The sequence below is a fragment of the Anguilla rostrata genome, chromosome 10, assembly GCF_018555375.3.
Source record: "Anguilla rostrata isolate EN2019 chromosome 10, ASM1855537v3, whole genome shotgun sequence".
Classification (NCBI taxonomy): domain Eukaryota; kingdom Metazoa; phylum Chordata; class Actinopteri; order Anguilliformes; family Anguillidae; genus Anguilla; species Anguilla rostrata.
In genome coordinates, this window is record NC_057942.1 from 29564507 (window position 1) to 29588923 (window position 24417).

Below are 24417 nucleotides of genomic sequence, written 5' to 3' on the forward strand. Positions count from 1 at the left end.
AAGCGGTTTAGTGTGTGCGCGTGTGTTTGTTTGTTTGTTTATTTGTTTGTTTTCACTCGGTAATGATGCTGGAGTGGAATAGCCCGGATGTCACTAGCGAAAGCAGCAATGGCGGCGTGGACTGCTCATGTAGAAATTTTGCGGGGCAGAACATCGACTGTAATCGATAAATTATCAAATGTATACACTGAAGTGCCCAAGGCAGTCCAGCTGAAAGGATACAGAAACTGGGTCCAGGGTTACATTCACGATATTCTCGGTAAGAGTATTGTTGACGTATTTTGCAGCCAGTTTTTGCTAGTCAGCCAAGGTAGCTTGCTTGCTAACATCAGTTGTAGGTATGGATGAAGGTGCGAGCTTGTTATTTCAACATAATTATTGAACGATATTATCCATCACTAATGCTTCCAGCTGTTGTTATATACGACATTTGTACGTTACAACTGTGGTGATTGATTATGTCTTGTTCTGCTGTTGTGGCTGTAGGTGATAGCTGTCAGTGTCATCCCAAACGCCGGTTGCAACAGTATGAATACTAACGTTACCATAGTAGCATCTTCCTCTCCCTTGACTAAATAACGGCGATAGTGTTTGTATAGCTAGACATGCCCCCGCCAAGGCGCAACTTGGCGCGATGGCATACCTGCCATCCCAATTGACAGCCAGCTAATGGGTACATACAACTTACGCTAACTAGATGTGCTTGTCAGTTCCCCTCAGAAAGAAAATCGAGTCACTTAATTGCGTTTCTTCATAACAGTTTATTAACCGAGTTAGTTAATTAACTTTATTGTTGGTTACTTGCTAACGCCATTATTATTATGCTCCTGTATGTTGAATTACGACAATGCCAATAGGGTTTGCGGGCTAAATGATCTCAGTAGCCCTAATAATTTATTAGCTGGTCATATTGCTGCATATGAAGTTTTGGTGGGGGGATGATTGATTTTCTATTAATTCTGGTCTGTTCTATTCTTGATAGCTTCCCACCCACGGCAGTCTAAAACCACCTGTGCTGGTATCAGCGGCATAAACATGTTAGTACGACATATTTTTTCTCCCAAATATCGTTTGTTCATTTAAAATGAATTTTTCTTCTGCACCAACCAGAATAACCCATTCCCGAGCACAGGGATGGGCACTGAACTCAGGAAAGTGCTATAATTCAGATTAATTATGAAGTCCTGACTCACTGTGGTCATTACATATCTCATGGATCTTTTCAAAAGAGTAGGGCAATTAACCCCAGTGTCCTGCTCAAATTCCCACAAAAACTGGCTCCCTGCACGTGACCTACCTGTAATAAGTTAACCAAAAAAAGTTGTGTGTAACTTATGAAAATCCTCATGTTATCCTTTTTCCGTGAAAATGCATATAACAGTTCTAAAGTAATGATAAAAACAACATTTAATCTAATGGCTGAGTTGTTAAAAATGATAAGATGCTAACTGAAAAATGAGGCACATCACCTGAGGAAAGGTGAGAGGGTTCACTAGACTGTTAAGCAGCATCAGGTGTTTATATGAGAGAGAACTCCTGCCACACATTCTATTAGGAATATACATGAGGTTGTATGGCTAAATGCAATACTATGGCAATAGATGTTCTGTACTGTAACATGGCATCTGAATCTCCTGTCACCCACCTCCTGACACTAGAAAGTAGAGGGGACAGACAGAAGGCAGGAGCTGAGTTTCTGGTTAGTCTGCAGAATCTGCTTTAACAGCAGCGTGTCATATACAGATCAAGGGTGAGTTGACCTGACCTTGCTTCTTTTTGTATTTCTCAAGCAGAGCAGGGGCTCGGTTGAGCTCCCCGGGCCTGTCGGAGGATGGACAGCTTCTTCAGGGCTGCCGTGTGTGAGCTGGACAAGCTGCTCGACGACTTTGAGCAGAACGAAGGTGTGCATTGCCAGAGTCATCACAGAAATGTGTAGGAAATCTGTCTGGGAATGACTGTGGAATACCTACCGTGACGCGGTATTATCTTGGAATACCTACAGGAAATTCCCAGTGAAAATTCTTAATGCTGATTTTAAAATGTTTTTAAAAAATAACTTTTGCTAATTGCACACTAATTAGGCCTATATTGTATATCTTTATACATGCATTTGTGCTTATGTGGTTCAAAGGTCTTGTCCTTTTAATTATTTTCTTTATACACGTTTATTTATACACGTTTTGTTACACACACACACTATATGATCAAATGTATCTGGATACCCCTTGGTCTGTTGCTGTTTTTCATGGTTTGGGCTAGGACCTTTAGTTCCAGTGAAGGCAAATCTTAATGCTACAGCATGCAATCACATTCTAGACGATACTGTGCTTCCCCAACAGTTTGGGGAATGACAATGACAATGCCCCTGAGCACAAAGTGAGGCCCATGTAGAAATGGTTTTGTCGAGAACAGTGTGGAAGTTGACTGGCGTGCACGGAGCCCTGACAACCCCAGCCAACACATTTGGGATCATTTGGAAAGTTAATCGCCAAGTCAGTGCCCAATCTCACTAATGTTCTTCTGGCTGAATGGAAGCAAATGCCTGCAGCAATGCTCTAACATCTAGTATAAAGCCTTCCCAGAAGAGTGGTGCTTGTTATTACATTTTTTACATTACAGGCATTTAGCAGACGCTCTTATCCAGAGCGACTTACACAACTTTTTTACATAGCATTTTTACATCGTATCCATTTATACAGCTGGATATATACTGAAGCAATTTCGGTTAAGTACCTTGCTCCAAGGGTACAACGGCAGTGTCCTACACGGGAATCGAACCTGCGACCTTTCGGTTACAAGTCCAGTTCCTTACCCACTGTGCTACACTCCGTGTTATAGCAGCAAAGGGTGGACCAACTCCTATAAATTTGGATGAGATGTTGGACGTCAGGTGTCCACAGACATTTGGCCATGTAGTTTTGGCAGGGTAGAACATTCTATATTTAAAACTTGTAACTTCCTTTTGAGGCCTTATTTTTATGCATTTGGGGTACCATGAAAATGTAAGTTATTGATATTAGGAGAGGGTTGTTTTCCAGGGCATGTTTTCCTCGTGAGAGAAGAGGATGTGGGAAAAGTGCAGAGCTCGCCAAATTCAGCTTTCTGTTCTACATTTCCAGTCTATTTTTACAGTCCTGTCTTTCCCATTTTGGGTTCCAGAGGAGCCTGGACGTGCTGCAGCTGAAGGGTCATCCTGTTCCCCCGCCTCCTCGGAACCTTCCGAATGCCATTTCGCACCCCTCGGTCTGCCTGAGGGCTTTCCGCCCATCGTCGTCGGGCTCGAGAGCCTTGGCGAATCTGGGCGGACGGCTTCACCAAGCAAATCGGAAGTCCCCGTTCCCCTTCAGAGCAGGGCAGAGGAGGCCGTGCTCCAAAATGGCGGGTCGCTGAGTTGTGATTTTACAGCGAGCCGCACCGCCGGCGGAGTGCCTGACCTCGCCGAGGAGGCCGGAGGCGGAAACCCTGGCGGAGAAGACTTGGAGCTGCCCCGTGGCACGCAGTTAGACCACCAGGGGGCACCGTTGCGGGACGACGTGGGCATTCTCCCCACATTCTACCCTCCTGTGTCTGTTGTTGACCCTGCAGAGATTGAAGAGGCGGGGGTCATGGATGAAGACGGCTTCTGTTTGGCAAGAGATGCCTTTCCCCCCGTGTTTCAGGTGCAGAGGACGTTTTCAGTAGATGATGCGGTGAGCCATTTGACCTGTAGGGGGAGTGTTTCTGACCATTATAGAGGAATAGCCAGGCCACTTTCTGGGAGTCTTCCTCCAGTGGCATCCTTGTACTGTGTCATCTCGGCCCCCTCGTCCCCTCGATCTCCGTCCCGCCCTCGCACCGTGCGCCCCGAACCCCCACCACACGTCCCGGACGACATCCTGCTGCAGAACGAGCGAGCACCCGTGCCGGTCACAGATGAAGAGCTGGACGCCTTCCTGCTGGGGCAGGCGGAGAAAGAGGGCGGGAGCGCGGGGCGGACCCCGGAGAAACGCGTGGACAAGGGCTTCTCCGAGACGAACGGAAGCCCGGAGGAAGGCCCCGACCCCCCACCGGGGTACGAGGGAGAGGGCGAGGAGAACACGGAGCCCAGGGGCTCCATTGGACGCGACGCTGACCTGAAGCCTTCACCTACAGTGATAGATGATGAGGACTCCCACTTCTCTCCGACTCTGGACCAGAGCCTGTGTGAGGCCGATCTGGCCAGGGGGGGTATCCAGGAGGAGGCGATCGACGGCGCCCCTCACTGCCCCGACCTTGCTGCTGGCCGGCGCCTCCATTGTGGAGCGAAAAGGGACAAACGGCAGCGGTTTGGCCAGAGTCCCAGCACCCTGGAGGCTGAGGAAAACAGCAAGAATACACATGCTCTGCCCACTGGAGAAATCTCAGCCAATCACATCCATGCTCCTCCCCCAGCCCCTGCTGTGGGCGAAGGTGTCCCTAGCCTGCCTGCGGTGGGGTCCGGCCGTGCTCGTCGAAAGACGTACGAGAACAGCTCTGGTTGCGACCAGCTCTCTGAAGCCCCGCCCTCCCCCTCCCCCTGCAGGCGGGAGGACTCCGCCCCTCCGGTCGGGGAGCGGAGAGGGCGCCGCAGTCTGGGGGCGACGCAGCCCTCCTGGGTGCCCGACTCGGACGCCCCCAGCTGCATGAACTGCCTGCAGCGCTTCACCTTCACCAAGAGGAGGCACCACTGCAGGGCGTGCGGCAAGGTGAGCGCGTGCGCACGGCCTGCTGGGTCCCAGCCCGACTGCGGATCCACTGAAGGTCCACTGAAGGTCGTTCAACTCAACGCCTCTGTAAGCCTTATTCATTCAGCCTTAGCGCACTGGGCTTGTGCTTGGCTTTGAGTGACAGGATTGCGTACGCGGTGTCTTATTTCCCCTTTGCTAAACGCTTAGCCTTGTGAGTCTGGAGGAAGCTGAGTATTTAACTTCTGCTTAGTGTCCTTCATTTGCTTCAGAGTCTTAGGCAAGCCAGAGAAATAAACTGCAGCTTAACAGTCTTGGCCAAGGTGTAGAAACAGAGCGTCTATGGTACGGGTGAATCAATGTTGAGTCTATCTCAGTTAATAGAAATCATTATATCATTCTCTCTCATCAGTTTCCAGGAAAAGTGCATTTAAGAACTAGCATAGGAGTTACATAATTTACGTGCACTGTTACTGTTCCTGCCTGTAAGTGTGGGTGAGTCATTATTTACATATAAAGAGCTGGAGCTGTACGTGGTTCTCTGGGGGAAAGGTACAGTTTAGTTCATCGGCATTTGACCCTAAGAACCACAGTGCGGCCATTTGCACGACGCGAATTTAACCACTCATCCTTGCACATGCATACGCACGTTCTCTGGCCCCTCGCTGCTTATATGTGTCCTCATATGGGGATCACCTGTGATTGGACGTCTGTAGTTAGCTTGTCTTGCTAGTAGGCACCAGGTTATTTTTCAGCTGGGTCTTTGCAGGCTGACAATCCATTATTCTGTGGGTGTATTCCAGAGAGCCACTGGCCTCTTGCGTCACACCACTTTCATTATCCTAAACTCCCCTGTACAGGCCTCCTGAGGTAATTGTGCAGTGGGGTTGATGGGTAAAGATAGACTGACTAAGCAGGTGATATTTTTAGCAGCTCCAAATGTCTGCGCAGACAGTTCTTCTTCCGAGAGAAGCTCTGAGCAGCAGTGCCGTAGTTATAGAGCGCTCGCGGTCAGTAATCGAAGGGGAACGCAAAAGGACCGGCCGTACGCCACGTTCTTCCTGGTTATTTGCTCTGTAGGCACGCATGCATGGGCAAGGTTGAGTACTGTTAAATCGGCCTTATCTCATGGGCTGAGCACAGCTTTTATGGTGCGCTGGAGAGTATGCACGGGTGTGCTGTACAGAGCCTGTCGTGTGGGCTCCCTGCAGGTGTACTGCGGAGTGTGCTGCAACAGGAAGTGCCGGCTGAGGTATCTGGAGAGGAACGCCAGGGTGTGCACCGTCTGCTACGAAGCCATTCACAAAGGTGAGCAGTGCTCTGTCTGTAAGCTCTCTCCTTATGAAGTCATTCACAGAGGTGAGCAATGCTCTGTCTGTAAGCTCTCTCCTTATGAAGTCATTCACAGAGGTGAGCAATGCTCTGTCTGTAAGCTCTCTCCTTATGAAGTCATTCACAGAGGTGAGCAATGCTCTGTCTGTAAGCTCTGTCCTTATGAAGTCATTCACAGAGGTGAGCAGTGCTCTGTCTGTAAGCTCTGTCCTTATGAAGTCATTCACAGAGGTGAGCAGTACTCTGTCCTTATGAAGTCATTCACAGAGGTGAGCAATGCTCTGTCTGTAAGCTCTGTCCTTATGAAGTCATTCACAGAGGTGAGCAGTGCTCTGTCCTTATGAAGTCATTCACAGAGGTGAGCAGTGCTCTGTCCTTATGAAGTCATTCACAGAGATGAGAAGTGATTGGTCTGTAAGCTATCTTTATGAAGTCATTCACAGACATGAGAGGTGCTCTGTCTGCAACCTGTTTTTATGAAGTCATTCACAGAGATGAGCAGTGCTCTGTCTGTAAGCTGTCTTTATGAAGTCATTCACAGAGGTGAGCAGTGCTCTGTCTGTAAGCTGTCTTTATGAAGTCATTCACAGAGATGAGAAGTGATTGGTCTGTAAGCTCTGTCTTTATTCAGAGCATTTCACTGAAATGACAGACCCTGGGCAAGTGTGAGATACGTTAATTACAGAGATGTCATTAAATATTGAAAAAGCATGCTACAGATTCCTGAAAACTTTCAACGAAACATTAAACTAGCCATCAGTCATGTGAACAGGCATTTTTTCCCCCAAAATACATGGTTCAGTTCAAATAATGTATTTGGATCTGGTCTGGCACAAATGATTATTTTTTAATTTGTGTCATACCTGTGTGTGTTCTCAGTAACTGCTGATGTATTTGGTTTAATTTTTATGACATACAGTCCCTATATGTCGGTGTCTCAGCTGTAAGATCGGGAAACGATGAGTATAACGGAGAGGATGCGTCAATAGCTATATCTCAGGTCCGACTCCTTTTTTCTCTGTGAGTCACTGCAGCGAAGGTCATACAGTGCGCTGGTGAAGAAACACCAGAAATAAACCACTGACGCTGTAATTTGTGCATCATGCAAACCCACCATGCATTCACACAGCGAGCGATTCGTCAACCAGTTGCCGGAAGTCCATTCATTCTCTATGAAGCTGAGCAACAGCCAGCGACCCAAGCAGCTAGACAACTCACGGCTAAAGAATAGTTTATCTTTCAGGGGCATCACCCATCAACAGCCAATCAGACTTTTAGGTTTCATATTTCTCCGACCGAAATGATATCATTTCATCAGTAATTGTTCTGCCTGGTTTCACTCATTGCAATAGAGGAGCAGCTAAACAATTAAATGATAGGCAGGGCAGCTGACTATATGGCAGATATGTGGCTTGTTCTACCAAAATCTGTCACATTGACCCAAAAACATGTTGAGTCTTATACACCGCTGGAGAGGTGGCTATTGCTTGCAATCTGTCTTACTAGCTAGATAGCTCTTGAGAGATAGAGAGATCGTTAGCGAGCTCTTGAGAAAGATATAGGGAGATTGTTAGCTAGTTGGCTAACTAGTGACAGGGATATATAGAGAGATCGCTAGCTAGCTAGCAAGTGAGATTGATTGGTAGCTAGCTGGCTACCGAGAGAGAGAGAGAGAGAGAGAGAGAGAGATAGCTAGCTAGCTAGTGAGTAACAAATAATAATTATCAGTGTCATGATATACAGAAACCCAAGGATAGGCTGTATGGCAAATGTTGTTTGTTTCACTCTGTTGTTTCTCTTCAAAAATTTGTAGCTGCATGAGACCACTAGACAGACGCAATCATCGCTTGCCCCTCCCTCAGCCTGGTACACTTCAGAGACCCATCAACCGAATCGCCTGCTGTGTGAACATGGGGTCAGAAGCATGCCATCACTTTGAGAAACACTGTTAAGTAGGTGCTCTTTGGCACGAGTAATGCAAAAAATGTTCTGAATTCAAAAATGATATGTCTGATATAGCGATGGAGAAAAAACGTAGGATGTTGAAATGGGTTCTTTGAAAGTCAGAGGCGGAGGAATTTGACATGCACTCCACCCTGTGCCACCCCACAACCTACCCCTTCCAGTCTGTTGCCTGGCAACAGAAAAGGGCAGCAGTACCAGTCAGTACAGTGAAGGATCAAACCACAGGCAGGGTGCTTTCTTTATGACAAAGGTCTAACCCGTTATAAAAAATATATAAAATCTGACCAGCCCTGAGCCGTGATCAGAATGTATCTGCTTCAGACTGTGCCAGGTATGATGTGTATTAGCTTTAGTCTTTGCCTGGGTTATAATTTACTTGGCTTTTCCTGTGTCTGGTGTAATATGGCTGTTGTAGTCTGTTCCCGGTTTAGACTGCCTGGTTTGATATGGGTCAGTGTTAGGCTATGCCTGGTTTGATATGGGTCAGGGTAAGACTATGCCTGGTTTGACATGGGTCAGGGTTAGACTGTGCCTGGTTTGATATGGGCCAGCGTAAGACTATGCCTAGTTTGACATGGGTCAGGGTTAGACTGTGCCTGGTTTGATATGGGTCAGGGTTAGACTGTGCCTGGTTTGACATGGGTCAGGGTTAGACTGTGCCTGGTTTGAGAAGGGTCAGAGTTAGACTGTGCCTGCTTTGATATGGTTCAGGGTTAGACTGTGCCTGGTTTGATATGGGTCAGGGGTAGACTGTGCCTGGTTTCACATGGTTCAGGGTTAGACTGTGCCTGGTTTGATATGGGTCAGGGTTAGACTGTGCCTGGTTTGACATGGGTCAGGGTTAGACTGTGCCTGGTTTGAGATGGGTCAGGGTTAGACTGTGCCTGGTTTGACATGGTTCAGGGTTAGACTGTGCCTGGTTTGATATGGGTCAGGGTTAGACTGTGCCTGGTTGATGTTAGTTAGACGTGCCTGGTTGAATGGTCAGGTGACGTGTGGTTTAATGGTCAGGTAGAGTGCCTGCTTTGATATGGGTCAGGGTTAGACTGTGTTTGGTTTGAGATGGGTCAGGGTTAGACTGTGCCTGGTTTGATATGGGTCAGGGTTAGACTGTGCCTGGTTTGATATGGGTCAGGGTTAGACTGTGCCTGGTTTGATATGGGTCAGGGTTAGACTGTGCCTGGTTTGAGATGGTTCAGGGTTTGACCGTTGTTAAAAAGGGGTTTGTAAAAAATCTTTCTTATGAGGTTGCCCCTTATGAGGGCCCCTTGGGAAAGAAAAGTTTGCACTGGCCATCCAGTGTTCTGGAGCCTTTAAGTAGAAAGACTTTAGTCCCTCTTGTCTTGGGATTTATGTGTTTGTGAAGTCCTCCTGGAAATATGGTGTTTAGTTTTACGATCCAGTGTTTCTCTGTCCTACATCTATCCTCTAATGTCAGTGTTTGTTTGCCTGCCCAATATTTCTAGTGCCTCAAGTCCATGGTGAAGTAAATGAGCCACTAGGTGTCTTTGTGTCCCTATGAGTTTTAATTTTATATATGTGTCATGCTAATCTAGTTCTAATCTTATTCCCTGTTTCTCCTACATATTTATGTCACAGTGTTTACATTTTGACATATATGTAATATTGTGTGTTGACTGTAAGTGTTTGTTTAATTATGTACGTTTCGTTTTTATTGTTGTACCTTACTGTTCTGGCCTGTTTGTAAAATACTGGGCCTTGTGTGTGTATCGTGTTGATTCCTGGTAGTTGGCTGCTTATTAGATAGTCCTTGAGGTTTTTGTTTTTCTTGTAGGCAGATGATCTTGTAGTCCTGAAGCAGGTTTGTGTTCTGTAGGGTCCTGGCCAGGTTTTGTTTGATTTTTCTGTTAGCTTCTTGGCTTAATGCCAAATAGGTGGTGATCAGCGTGATGGTTTTCCTTGTGACCTGTTGTCATCTTGCCAAGACGGTCTTTCAGATCTGTCTAAGGAAAGATCTGGAGTAACCACTTGGTATGATGCATTGAAGAGGTTCAGGGTTCGACTGTACCTGTTTTTCTATGGGTCAGTGTTCGACCGTACCTGATTTGATGTGTGTCTGTTTACAGTGGTGTCTCAGGGACCTGCCCTTGCAGTGTAGGGTAAGAAAAGCTCTCAAGACTTCTGTCTGTCAGCGGGACTCTCTGAGGCATGCTGGGAGAAGTCTTGTCTGGTGCAAAGCATCCTAGAGCCATTTGAGGGACTGGGGCGGGGGTTTGTGAGTCATCGCATGGTGCAGAGGTCATCCGAGGTCAGGGGGTAACCCATGTCTATGCATTCTGAGAATTATATTACATTAGATTTGAGTTCCCGTCCATTAAATATAGCCCAATACGGAAGCTTTCCTTCAGTGTTCACTCGATTTGGTTAACTCGATACGGAGCAAAATACCACCCATTAAAATCTCTGCTTCAGCCCTCTGTTGAAGATCTGTCAGAGTGATTGGTGGAGCCGCGACACCCAATAGCGCTTTTCCGAAACCACAAGAGAGATGTTCTCCCAAGGTCACTGTCTGCTGGCTTCTGCTTTCATCTTCTGTTTCTAATCCTGGGGACACCAAAGGATTTTGGGCTTTTGAGTTTGTGAGCCTTGATGTAGTCCAGGCCGGGACAGGGCTTGCTTTAAGAGAAGCTTGCCCCCTCCTCCCCCTCTCCCTATCTCGTCTGTGGTCTGTGTTGTCGATAAAGGTGTGGTAGAACTTGTTGTAGTCGTGGAAGCAGAAAGACTGTGCCCTGCAGTGCCTTTCGAGGTCTGTTTGTAGTGCACATGTATAATCTGCTTGTTAGGGGAGGTTACATATGCTGCCTACCATGAAAACACTGGTGTTTTGTAACCCTATCCAGGAGACAGTGCTGCTTTAGGCTGTTCGAGTGTAACTCTAATCTAAATCAATGGAGGGCAGTGCTGTGCTGCTCCTCGACTGTACGGAGACCCGGGGAGAGGCTGTCCAGAGAAACAGTGATTTCATCATCTCTCCTCGTGGCCTCTTTCTCCTCCTCACTGTAACCAGATAAAGGGTGTGTGTGCGTGTGTGCGTGCATGAGTGAGTGTGTGTGTGTGTGCGTGTGAGTGAGTGAGTGTGTGTGTGTGTGTGTGTGAGTGTGTGTCGTGTGTGTGTGAGTGAGTGTGTGTGCGTGTGCGCGCATGTGCGTGTGTGTGAGTGAGTGTGTGTGTGGGTGTGTGAATGTGTGTGTGTGTGTGTGTGAGTGAGTGTGTGTGTGAATGTGTGTGTGTGTGTGTGAGTATGTGTGCGGGCGCGTGTGCCTGAGGTTTTGTCGGGCTGCTCAGCCGCGGCAGCAGTAAGTGACTCTCTCACAGCTCAGACGACGTCGTCGCTGTGGAGAAACAGGAGCTTTTTCCCCATTTCAGGATCCACTGTGGGAGCTCTGCTCTGATAGGACAGCCTTCCGGCTGCCACCCTTCTCTTTCTCTCCCCGTTCTTTCTTTTCTCTGCCTGTCTCTCCCTCTTTGTCCTCTCCTGTTCTCTCTCTCCCTCTCTCCTCTCTTTCTGTTGTTGTCCCTTGCTCTCTCTCTCATTCTTGCTCATTAGTATGGGCAGGCCAGCCACTCTGTCTCTCTGCTCTTGTACAGAAAGTGCATCTGCTCGAACCCTGCTTCTAAGTGGACCGTTACTGGATGAGGGGGAATACAGTCAAGGTAAGATCCAGGAATGGGGTAAACGCGAAGGATTGGCTGCATGCTTGTCCGTAGTGTGGTGTATTACGGTGTTGGTGTGTGTATTGTGGTCTATATTGCTGTCGGTATTGTTAGTGTTCAGATCTGAACACTCACGCAGATTGAGGTCAGATTGTTGTTGCTTCTTTGTTTGGGGACACAGATAGTAGTGGGTTGTCTCCTGTGTTGTCTTTCTCCCTCTCTCATTCTCCTGTCTGCCTCGCTCCCTCCCTCTTTTCCCTTTGAAAAATTGCCCATGGGTGTGGCCGGGGTCTTAAAATTAGACTATGTCAAAATAAAGTGCTCTGCTGCATGAGCACATTAATTTGTTGTTTAAGTTCAACTTTTCATAGCATTAGAGATAGCATGCCATGCTGGTTTGTTACTATGACACTTTTACTATTATTCTTTTTCTTTTACTTTGATTCACATGCTCCCTTATCCTAGGGTAATGCTTTTAACACAATTTCTTAGCCAAGGGTGGTGCTTTTGACACACTCCCTTATTCAAGGGTGACTTGCATAGCTGTCAGTTTTACTATTATTCATTTGCTTTACACACACTCACTTATTCAAGGGTGATGCTTTTACATACTTCCTTATCCAAGGGTGATGCTTTTATCACACGTTCTTATCCCAGGATGATGCTTTTAACACTCCCTTATCCAAGGGTGATACTTTTAACACGCTCCCTTATCCAGCGATGACTTGCATAGCTGACACATTATCCATTCAAACTGGGAAATTCAGGTTGAATTTAAGAGTACCATGGGCTATGGACCTCTCCTCAAACCTGCAGCCTTCTGGTTAAGGCCTGCTCTCTGTGTGTTATGACACACAGCTGCCCATAGATCCATGAATAGGTCACATGGTGCTGTGTTATTTTCATCTGTGGTGGAAGAGGGAGAAATGTGTGGTTTTGTCCCCTCCCCTTTCTCTATGGCCCCACCCCACATCCTTCACTCTATGAGTGATTGATTCATTGAAATTCTCTATTGGCTATTTAAAATACAGGTGGCTCCTCTGACCAGAGATGCCCCAACTACTAACCAGGTCAAAACCTAGTATATGGCTGGTCCTAACACACGTGATCCGGCCGACCAATGGTGTAACTTCATCACTCACTCAGTCACTCAGTCACAGACATTTGAGCTTGTAGATCTGGCCCCGCTGTTGCGGTCCAGCCAAAAATCATCAAAAAGAATAAAACACAATAAGGCCAAAGGCGTATTTCCTTTGTGGTCCTTTTAGGGGAAGGGGGAGGGTGAACTGTGGCCACTACCAACTTTCAGCCAGTAAAGTCCAGATACATGTATTTGAAATATGTATTTGAATGTAATGTATGTATGTCATATGTAATATGGGTTGCTGGTCTCTTTTTTACTTTTTTATATGGTTTAGACCTCAGTGACAACTGCAAAGCAACCTACACCTCCATTGTTTTGACTGTAGTTCATAAATAGATTTTGATTGGGAGGTATGTTGTATTTTGTAGCAAGATGCATTTTCGTGTAGTTGTTGTTCATCCCAGCCCTAAGCCACAACATTTTATAACTGACATGGAAAGATCTAGAATGATAGCTATTATAGTTGGGTTGTGTTGGATTTTTGGGATTTCCATGGCTGTGGTTCTCTTTGAGTATCCTAGTTGGGCACCCTTTGTTAAGCAACCACCCTTTGTTTACTCTCTGTTACTGCCACGCCATCACCATTACATCGTCACGCATCTCCATTACAATCTGTCCGATGACCCGCGGGTCAGAGCGTCACTGCCTGGCTCCGTTGTGGGGGGACCGTCCCAGGCTGGAGGTGATTGGGGCGTGGTGCAGGATCACTCCCTCCCTCCCTCCCTCCCTCTTCCGTGCAGCGACAAGCTGAGATGACACGCACATCGATTACGAAACGCGATACCGTCAGGGGTGAAGGCAGCAAGGCTAGCAGGGGAATTTTTAGCCTCTGTTACAGGCTGGCCTGGTTTTCCTCTCCACTGTTAATGCTGAGATCTGTGACTCACCCAGTATTCATTACATAACACATGTTGAGTTATGATGACCTGCAAGTCCTGCAATTATATTAATAACCCCCCCAATTAACACATTCTGTATGTACGGAGTGACAGTATCACCCCGGTCCTGCATTTAGACTTAAAATAACTCCCTTGCATCAATTATTAAGCATTGTATAAAATACCAGACTGTGATATTTTTACAACGACCCAGTTCTGCAAGGATTACATACTGTTTTAACGCCACCCCTATTTCTGTGTTAAGTACATAAAATAACCAGAATTCCTGCGTTGTTTATATACAAGTTTTTTATTGCCCCAGTCGTACATTAATCCTTGGAAGAGTAGGTTTTTTTTTTGGAATGTTTTCTTTAAATTCTAAGATAGTGTTCTAGAACTACATTGCTTTCAGTTGCCAGTAGTGTGACATCAGCATTAGAATGTTCAGTTCAGAACGTTCTAATTACATAGCCTTTCATTAATTACGTTCAGAGTTTCAGTACAGTGTAAGTGTAGTATTAAGTGCATATTGAGTTCCAGTAACTCCCATTCACTCAATTAAATTTGAGTTATTTTAGTGCAATTTTGTATATATATGCTTACAAATACCGCCCTCTGGCTGCAGTAATGGGTGCATGCGCTGTTTCTCTCTAGTCCTGTATATATTATAGATGCAGATGTGGTGACCCTGTCCCTCTTCCTCACCCCTGGCCTTAGAGAGGACTATGAGCCCCAGGGGTCCCAGCCCCAACCCCAACGCCCCGTCCGAGTACTGCTCCACCGTACCACCCCTGCAGCAGGCCCGCACCTCCGGGACCCTCAGCTCTGCTCCGCCCACTGTCATGGTGCCCGTCTCCGTACTCAAGCACCCCGGCAACGAGGGTACAGTCCACCCTGAGCACCCTGTGGTTGTTTAATGATAGTGTAGCGTAGAATAGAGCACAGCAGTGGAGAGGTAACACACGAGTCATCACTTCCTGTTTCAGACCTGTCACTTCCTGCCACCAGGTCCCCCCTCAGCGTTACCTCGAGAGCAGCGGCGCGTGTGGTTTGCTGACGGGCTTCTGCCGAACGGGGAGGTCGCGGACACCACCAGGCTCTCCGCAGGGGGCAACAAGAGGAGTTCCGTGGACTCCAGCTCTGTCACAACAGAGCCCCCGGTGGTGAGAGCAAGAACTGCGCTTCTGTTTTAACACTAGAATGGTAGCTGTTGTAGAGACCAGGGCCCTGTTTCACAAATAAGGATTACTGTTAGCTGGATGACTGCACTGAGTAAAACCGAGAACCCTCCCAAATCACGAACACGAACCAAATTAAAAAGAGCTGTTCCGGGTTTTACTGTTCCGGGTTTTAGAACAGTTTTTCAGCTAACTTGGTGATCCTACTTCATTGAACTAGGCCCAGATCCTGTTCAGAATCTGTCAATTCATGACATGCACCAAATTCATTGAAAAAAGAAGATTGTGGACGTCTTTCAGTTCATTCACTGAATTTCATTTTCATTTCCTGAAGTGGCTGAATCTGAACGGATTTGACCTTTCTGAAACAGGACAATTTGTTGTGATGCCATTCACGGTGGTGCTTTCACTGTTAGCTTTGACTTTCATTTTTGTGAATGACAATATTGGGAGTGTTTCCAGCAGTCTTCGCGTCTCTCCCTGGTGGCAGGTGAAGGGAACATTGGACCCACAGGCGAAGGACCCGCAGGAGAACGGGCCCGCGGAGGGCCAGGGAGCAGAAGAGCGCCCCCCAGTGCCAGGGCCCTGGGACTACAGCCTGCTGTGTAGAGTGGCTGGCTGTGTGGAGAGAAACAGCAGCCTTCTGCCAGAGGAGGAGGAGGGTCTACCCCCCCTGCTCATCATCACTGAGGAGGAACTTGGAGGAGGTGAAGAGGAGAGGGGGTGAAGAGACTTGTGGGTAAAGGAGAGAGAATGAGGGGTGCAGCAGACCTAGGAGAGGAGAGATTGGGGTTGCTGGGTTGATTCCTTTCCTCTGTGTGTGTGTGTGTGTGTGTGTGTGTGTCTGTCTGCATATGTGTGTTTATTTATGCGAGGTAGACCCTGTTAATGCGTGTAATCTTTGCAGATGTGTTGACACAAGAGCGCCCCTCCCCCAGCCAGATCCTGCGACTCCTGGAAGAAGGGGGGCCACAACCTTTGACCTTTGTACTCAACGTCAACCTGCTCGTCAACGTAAAGCTGGTCACCTGTGAGTGCACCTGTCTAGTCAGTCCAATCCAGTCCAGTCTGTGGAAACTAAAACGACAGTTTCCTACACCAATGACTGACTGTGATCTTTCCCTCTTCTCTTGTGACTTCCTGTGGGTCAGACTGTGAAAGGAAGTGCTGGTTCTTCGGCTCCAATGGGCTCCGGGGGGCGGGGCAGCAGGAGCTGGTTTTCCTCATCCAGAAGCTGCCAGAAGAGGGCGCTGTCCCCAGAGACATCTTCAGCCTCTACATCAGGATATACCAGGATGCCCAGAGAGGTGAGATGCAGCTGAAGCCACATATCTCTGGTAAATCCCTGCAACCCTCCCTCACTGCAGCCCAGCCAGAGCTCAGAGGATCCCTCTTCTTCTCCTCAGGGAGGTTTGTGGAGGACCTGGGCAGCCTGACGCCGGAGGACAGCTTTCTGGGCAGCGGGGAGCACGGCGGGTTCCTGTTCTTCTCTCCCACCCACCAGCCCCTGGGGGGCCTCTCTCTTCCCCCGCCCCCCTTCCTGTGCGGGGTTCTGGTCCTCAGACCGGAGGTGCCCTGGGCCAAAGTGTTCCCCCTGCGCCTGTTGCTCCGGCTCGGAGCCGAGTACAGCGGTGAGCCCCGCAAACTCCCGCCTGTCCAACAAACACAGACTGAAGGAGCCCGTGGAACAGAAACTTATGACATTACATGACTTTTATGCATTTTCTAGATGCTCTTTTAGGAGCATAAGAGCAAACAGAAAGGTTAAGACAAAGAAGAGCTAGGTACCAAGTCAGGATCACAATGCATAGTACCTGTTAATGGTAGTACTAATATTATTCTTATTATTATTATTATTATTATTATTATTATTATTACCAGAACCACCACCTTTGTTTTACTAGTAGGTCCCACCAGACCTGTAAAACCTATGGACACCTAGTCAAGATTAAATGAGCACAGACCAAAGGAAAAAAAGTTCACCATCCCCTTACTGTCTGAAGCCATCTGAGCACATTTTTAGAGTGTTAGCATTTCGCTGCCAAGTCGAAGCTCAGTAAATGCCCATGAATTGATTTTCTCTCCACGGACTGGCTTCTTGTATATTTTTTGATTGTCTGGTGCCATTGTGGAAAGCCAGGTACTTTTACAGTGCCCTGTGGTCGCACTCAGACCAAACAGACTGTTTGACCTTTGACCCCTGGTGTCCCCCTCAGTCTATCCCAGCGCGCTGGTGAGCGTGAGGTCCCGCAAGGCCGTGTACAGGGAGACGGGGCACACCATCATGAACCTGCTCGCTGTGAGTGTCTCTCCCCTGTCCTGGGGTACCCCGCAAGGATGCCAGACCCTAAAATATCTCTGTCCTCCCGCTCAGACTCTTTATGAGTACGGGCTCGGACCTGTGCTCTCCGGAGATCAGAGAGCTTCTTCCCGGTATGCCGTGTTTGTTTTAGAACTGCGCAGAGGTGTTATGGCTGAGCATTACTGAATAAATGACCTGATGATGACAGGGGTACACATCACTCATGAATGCATGACTAGGCCCTGGGTTATCCTGTGCTGATCTCAGACAAGTTAGCAGTGTGGAGCACTCTGATAGGCTGCTGTTGCTGTGGGGTTGTTGTAAGGTTGTCGTCAGGTATCTGAGGGCTGGATTAACAGCCGATCTCCATCCACAGGACCTCAGGAACTTCCAGTACAGCCTGCCCGTGGTGGAGGGTCTGCAGGTGCACATGGAGATGGGAAACAGCTACATCCTCATTCCCAAAGCCAGATTTACTCAGGTGGGTGTTACTGAGGCTGCCCGCTCTATCCAAACCAGACCAAGACCCCTGGGATTCTGTTTTTCTAGATCTGTCTTTCAGGGTGTCACCCGGTCTTTTGTTTTGCTGTCATTTTAATTTGTGATTAAGTTTAAGAACTGCTGTAGACAGTGCAGTGTATGAACATCAAAAGATGTCCCTTAACCCTTTGAAGAGTAGGTTTTTTGTACTGTTTTTAAGTCAGTGTTCTAGAGCTCCATTGCTTTCCTTTGCCAGTAGTGATTGTTACATCAGCATTAGAATGTTCAGTTAAGAACATTCTAGTCTCATATTTGTGATCTTACACCTTAATTAGCCTCACCAAAGTAGTCACCATTTGTCTTTTCTTCTGTTTTTGTGTTTTATATCTATGGGTTATAACATGGAGAATTTCTGTGGAGCTGTGAACTAATTGTGTGTGTGTGCTTGTACATGTTTTTGCGCGTGTCACAATTCTCAGATGATGAAAGTGGTGAATTCGTCCAATGAGCACGTGATCAGTGTGGGCGCCAGTTTCAGCCGGGAGGCTGACTCCCACCTGGTCTGCTTCCAGAACGAGGACGGGAACTACCAGACCCAGGCCAACGGCATTCTGGGAAAGACCCGGACCGGTGAGATTTCAATGGTGTCACCCAGCAAATTCGAGCAGTACATATCGGCCTGGCTTAGGGTCTGTACTTCAGTAATTAACTGTAATTTAAAATCTCCTGGTACAGTTGGCATGGGCTTTTTCCTATACACATATACACACGCACTATATTTCATGTGGGTTCATATCCAAATATCTGAAGAGAAATAAAAATCATACAAGAATCCAGCGTCAAGTTGGTAGAAAAACTGGGTGATTCAGTCTAACCCCTCATCTCTCCTGTAACAGAGTGACGCATCCACTGAAGGATTGTTCTGTGTGTTGCAGTGACGGGGGCCAGCTTTGTGGTGTTCAATGGAGCTCTGAAAGCCTCTTCGGGTTTCATGGCCAGGTCCAGCATTGTTGAAGGTACATGCAGTTCGGCCTCAATGTAGCACGTCAGCAAGGAGCAGATTAGCCATGAAGCTCCAATTATAGTCATAAACGAGATGCAGGGTGTGACTTTCTCTTTGTAATGGGGATTTGAAGTTGATGCGTGTGAAGCCGCTGATCTTTGCATGTAATGCTGGTCTCATCTCCTCATTTAGTGCTGCTGATCGCTGTGTGTAGCGCCGATCATCACTGTACATACCGTAGTGCCCCTAACCTCTGCTTGTCACACTGCTGATTTCAAACTGTGAGCAGTGGTCATTTCTGCATGAATAGGGCTGTTTTTTATCAAAAATAATCACATTATTATGTGCGAACAACTAGTAGACTTTATTTCAACATTTAATTACTTAAACCCTTCTATCTCATATCTGTTTTTGTTCTTGAATAGACGAGCTGATGGTTCAAATGTTTTGGTTCCTGAATAGACCGACTGAGGGTTCAAATGTTTCTGTTCTTGAACAGCTGGACTGATGGTTCAGATGTTTCTGTTCTCAAACAGACGGACTGATGGTACAGATGTTTCTGTTCTCAAACAGATGGACTGATGGTTCAGATGTTTCTGTTCTCAAACAGACGGACTGATGGTTCAGATGTTTCTGTTCTCAAACAGACGGACTGATGGTAGAGATGTTTTGTTCTCAAACAGACGGACTGATGGTTCAGATGTTTCTGTTCTCAAACAGACGGACTGATGGTTCAGATGTTTCTGTTCTTGAACAGACGGACTGATGGTGCAGGTGTTTTGTTCTCAAACAGACGGACTGATGGTTCAGATGTTTCTGTTCTCAAACAGACGGACTGATGGTTCAGATCACGCCCGACACTATTGAAGGCTTGCGCCAGGCCCTGCAGGAGCAGAGAGACTTCCAGATCCCCTGTGGGAGGGCCGACTCCGTGGGGACGCGGGAGAACATCAATGTGCGCTGGGTGGACCGTATGCCTCTCACTAATGTGGGGTAGGACAACCATGAGAAACACTAACCAAACCGTGACCGCCGCTCACTAATGTTGGAGGGCACCATGGAAACAACCAAACTGACCATGCTCACTAATGTGGGTAGGACAAGCTTGAAAACACTACCACTGCACCTATGTTGGGTATGGCAACCTGGGAAAACAACCAAACCATGACCACTGCTCACTAATGTTGGAGGCAGCTTGGGAAACAACCAAACATGACCACTGCCACTAATGTTGGTTGGCACCTGGAAAAACTAACCAAACCATGACCACTGCTCACTAATGTTGGGTAGGACAAGCTTGGGAAAAACAAACCAAACCATGACCACTGCACACTAATGTTGGGTATGGCAACCTTGGGAAAAACTGACTAAACTGTGACTGCTGCACACTAATGTTGGGTAGGGCAAGCTTGGGAAAAAACTGACTAAACTGTGACTGCTGCACACTAATGTTGGGTAGGGCAAGCTTGGGAAAAACGAACCAAACCGTGACCTCCACTCAGTAATGTTGGGTAGGACAAGCTTGGGAAAAACAAACCAAACTGTGACCTCCACTCAGTAATGTTGGATAGGGCAACCTGAAAAACTGACTAAACCGTGACCACTGCTCTCTAATGTCATTAGGTAAACTGCAAGGACAGCGAATCATACAATAAGCTATTTTCTCTCATGCTGTGTGGGACAGTGATGGAAAAAACTACCATTACCATGGGTGGGGGGTTGGGTTAGCATGTAAGTCTGAGGGTGTCACAGATATCAACAGATAGAATCATGAAGGTGTGATTTAATTGTATAGCTACTGCTCTCATTGGGCCTCATTCATGAAACATGTACGATCACATTTGATCGTAAACTGCACGTAAGAACGTTTCCAAGAACATTTTGGTATTCATCATTTTTTCTTATCTGTATTTGTTCATGGCTGTTTCCTTATGCAAATCAAATGAATGGTATTACACATAAAATTTTAAAACAGCCAGCATTCATCATCTCATACACCTGGGATATGCACAAATACAAAGGTCCGCATATATGTCATGAATCTCATAGTTTTTTTGTGGGAACATTTTTAAGAACAACACGTGTGTTTGTCCCGGCAGAGTGACCAGTCCTGTGGACGGCAGGTCACTGGACGAGGCCCTGAGGGTCCTCATGGAGCATGACACGGAGTTCCAGAGGGACGGCAAGGCCATAAAGTGCACTGAGGTGTGTGTGTGCGCGTGTGAGTGTGTGTGTGTATGTGTCTGTGTGTCTATGTGAGTGTGTGTGCGTGTGTGTGTGTGTGTGTGTGTGTGTGTGTGTGGTGTATGTGAGTGTGTGGTGTGGTGCATGTGTGTGCGAGTGTGGTGTATGTGCATGTGTGTGGGGTGTATGTGTGTGGTGTGTGCAGTGCATGTGTGCGCGTCTTTGTGGCCCTCTCACTTCTGATACAGGGAATTTAACTCATTGATTTGGCCTGCTTGCAGAAGGACAGGGAAAAACAGCGCCCCACCCCAGCAGCTGTCTGTTGAAACTGCATCTCCCTCTGTCTCCAGGTGTTCTACCTCCCAAAGGCCCCGGGCTGCCCTGTCTCGGCTGTGCCGTTGCCGCTCGGCCGTTTGCAGCAGGAAATCGCCAGGGCAACCTGCGCAGCCCTGTGCCCCAACCTCACCGTGCTAAAGGACCAGGGCATCAACTGCCTGGGCCTCCGCGTCTCATCTGACACAGACATGGTAACCAGGGCAACGTGTGTCTGTCCATCCCACTGTCTGTGTCTGGTATGGCTTATGTAGCAGAGGCCCTCAAGCAGAGCCATCTTCTGTGCCAAATAATTACTTTGTAACAAGTAATTCAAAGGAGATTTAGATAATTGTTAGAATTATGATAGAAATAGTTTTCCTGTTGACCAAATTAGAGTAATTGCTTTCCTAGATCACATGTATGTCCACGCATGTGAGCGTTTACGTTCATGTGTGTGTGAGTGTTTCATTGTGTGCGTTTGTGTGACAGAGATAAGTATGTGTCTGAGTGTGTCATTGTTCGCGTGTGTGTATATGTGCGTGCGCGTGTGAGTGTGTGTATGAGCATGTGTGTGTTGTCTCTGCGTCAGCCCCTTCTCTTGACGCTCAGGTGGAGTACCAGGCGGGCTCCGCAGGGCGTGTCCTGCCCCAGCGCTACATGAACGATCTGGACGGTGCCTTGATCCCGGTCATCCACGGCGGGGCCTCCAGCATCCCGCCCCAGCCCGCGGACATGGAGCTGCTCTTCTACGTCACCGAAACCATCTGAGTCTCCCAGCACTGACCCTCTGTAAGAGCCTTATCGGGGGGGGGAGGGTGTGGGTCACCCCACAGGAGTGTGGGCTGGAACCTTCCCCGTGCAGAGACCGGTGGTCAGCCTAGCCCCCGACGGGACAGTTCCCCGCTCCCTCGCGCTAAACCCGAACACAGGTGTCCCACGGGAGGTGCTCAGCGAGCTCCTGCAAAACTTCACAGGAATGTGGAGATTGAACCCGCGTCAAACACTCCAGAGCGGTTGCGTGTAAGTTATTGAAAATGCCTAAATGCTCAACCTCCCAAACACTTGACCCTTAAGAATAAGAAGGACCGAAAACCAGGAGACAGCTGTCAGGAAGAATGGTTCCCCCTTAGGCCTTTATGGCCATTCATGGGAAATTGCTGAAAGTATACCAACCACGACTGTGTAAAGCAGCAGTTTAGGGGTTTTAACTTTAAACGTGTAAAGCAAGTACAGGTACATAAGTGTGCACTGCTAAAAAGGCAAGGCAGTTGTAGCTAAGCTAGCCTGTGTACAGAGATGCTTCCCTCGGTTTCGATGCTGGGATTTGATCTTGAAATATGATTTAGGCTCATCATCACCACATTTTAACAACAGTGGTAAGCAAGCATACTAAACTAGAAATGTTTGTACAGTCAGGTCTATAAATATTTGGACATTGACAAAGTTATTGCTACCACAGCATATTGGAGTTGAAATTAAATAATGAATATGAGCAGAGCAAAGTGCAGACCTTCAGCTTTAATTTGAAGGTATTTACATCCAAATCGGGTGAACGGTGTAGGAATTACAGCACTTTGTATATGTGGTCCCCCCATTTTTAAGGGACCGAAGGTAATTTGACAATTGGCTGCTCAGCTGTTCCATGGCCAGGTGTGTGTTATTCCCTCATTATTTCATTTACAAGTAAGCAGATAAAAGGTCTAGAATTGATTTCAAGTGTGGCATTTACATTTGGAACCTGTTGCTGTTAACTCTCAATATGAAGTCCAAAGAGCTGTCACTGTCAGTGAAGCAAGCCATCATTAGGCTGAAAAAAAATCAGAGATATAGAAAAAATATTAGGTGTGGCCAAATCAACTATTTGGTACATTCTTAAAAAGAAAGAACACACTGGTGAGCTCAGGAACACCAAAAGGCCCTGAAGACCATGGAAAACAACTGTGGTGGATGACAGAAGAATACTTTCCCTGGTGAAGAAAAACCCCTTCACAACAGTTGGCCAGATCAAGAACACCCTCCAGGAGGTAGGCGTATCTGTGTCAACGTTAACAATCAAGAGAAGACTTCACCAGAGTAAATACAGAGGGTTTACCACAAGATGTAAACCATTGATAAGCCTCAAAAACAGGAAGACCAGATTAGAGTTTGGCAGAAAAAAACATCTAAAAAAGCCTGTACAGTTCTGGAACAACATCTTATGGACAGATGAGATAAAGGTCAACTTGTACCAGAATGATGGGAGGAGAAGAGTATGGAGAGGGGAAGGCACTGCTCATTATCCAAAGTATACCACCTCATCTGTGAAGCATGGTGGAGGTAGTGTTATGGCGTGGGCATGTATGGCTGCCACTGAACTGGTTCCCTTGTATTTATTGATGATGTGACTGCTGACAAAAGCAGCAGGATGGATTCTGAAATGTATAGGGCTATATTATCAGCTCAGATTCAGCCAAATGCTTCAAAGCTCATTGAACGGCGCTTCACAGTGCAGATGGACAATGACCCAAAGCATACTGCAAAAGCAACCCAAGACTTTTTAAGGCAAAGAAGTGGAATGTTCTGCAATGGCAAAGTCAATCACCTGACCTGAATCCAATTGAGCATGCATTTCACTTGCTGAAGGCAAAACGCCCCAAGAACAAGCAGGAACTGAAGACAGCTGCAGTAGAGGCCTGGCAGAGCATCACCAGGGAAGAAACCCACTCATCTGGTGATGAGTATGGGTTCAAGACTTCAGGCAGTCATTGACTGCAAAGGATTTGCAACCAGGTATTAAAAATGACAATTTAATTTATGATTATGTTAGTTTGTCCAATTACTTTTGAGCCCCTAAAATTGGCGGGGGCTCATATAAAAATGGTTGTAATTCCTACATCGTTCATACAATATTTTTGACAAAACCCTTAAATTAAAGCTAAAAGTCTACACTTAAATCACATCTTGATTGTTTAATTTCATTATGGTGGCGTACAGAGCCAAAATGATGAAAATTGTGTCACTGTCCAAATACTTATGGACCTGACTGTATGTACTTTTCATTCTTCAGGTAAAATATATTATTGTAATTAAAATTAAGATTATTATAATGTATAATGTATTATAATGCACTATTAATGGTTGTTGTTCGTTTTCTTCATTATGTCTAGTAGAGGCCTTAACTCGCTTGTCACTGCTGTCATCTATAGAAACTGTAAGACTCTGAGAAATTCAGTTCGTTGTAACAAGCATAAAACCTATTTTTTAAACCATTCTGTCCATTAAAATGAATATTTTCTTATA

General features: G+C 46.9%; 1 protein-coding gene across 9 annotated transcripts; it reads left to right on the forward strand.

The window, feature by feature from the left end:
- The first annotated feature begins 3 nt into the window (after window positions 1–3).
- LOC135233170 (zinc finger FYVE domain-containing protein 16-like) lies at window positions 4–24417 on the forward strand. Of its 9 annotated transcripts, XM_064296441.1 has the most exons (20): window positions 9–259; window positions 983–1037; window positions 1794–1901; window positions 3160–4790; window positions 5894–5990; window positions 11589–11654; window positions 14394–14558; window positions 14685–14839; window positions 15345–15561; window positions 15762–15884; window positions 16006–16161; window positions 16261–16485; window positions 17071–17153; window positions 17533–17637; window positions 18116–18266; window positions 18572–18652; window positions 19470–19632; window positions 20739–20844; window positions 21174–21350; window positions 21748–24417. In XM_064296441.1, exons 3-20 carry the CDS (start codon window positions 1832–1834, stop codon window positions 21904–21906), a joined length of 3930 nt encoding a protein of 1309 aa, XP_064152511.1. In that variant the 5' UTR covers window positions 9–259; window positions 983–1037; window positions 1794–1831; the 3' UTR covers window positions 21907–24417. The 9 variants fall into 9 exon arrangements, with proteins under 9 accessions (XP_064152518.1, XP_064152517.1, XP_064152515.1 ...); XM_064296440.1 differs by lacking the exon at window positions 983–1037 and having other exon boundaries at window positions 1791–1901; XM_064296442.1 differs by lacking the exon at window positions 983–1037.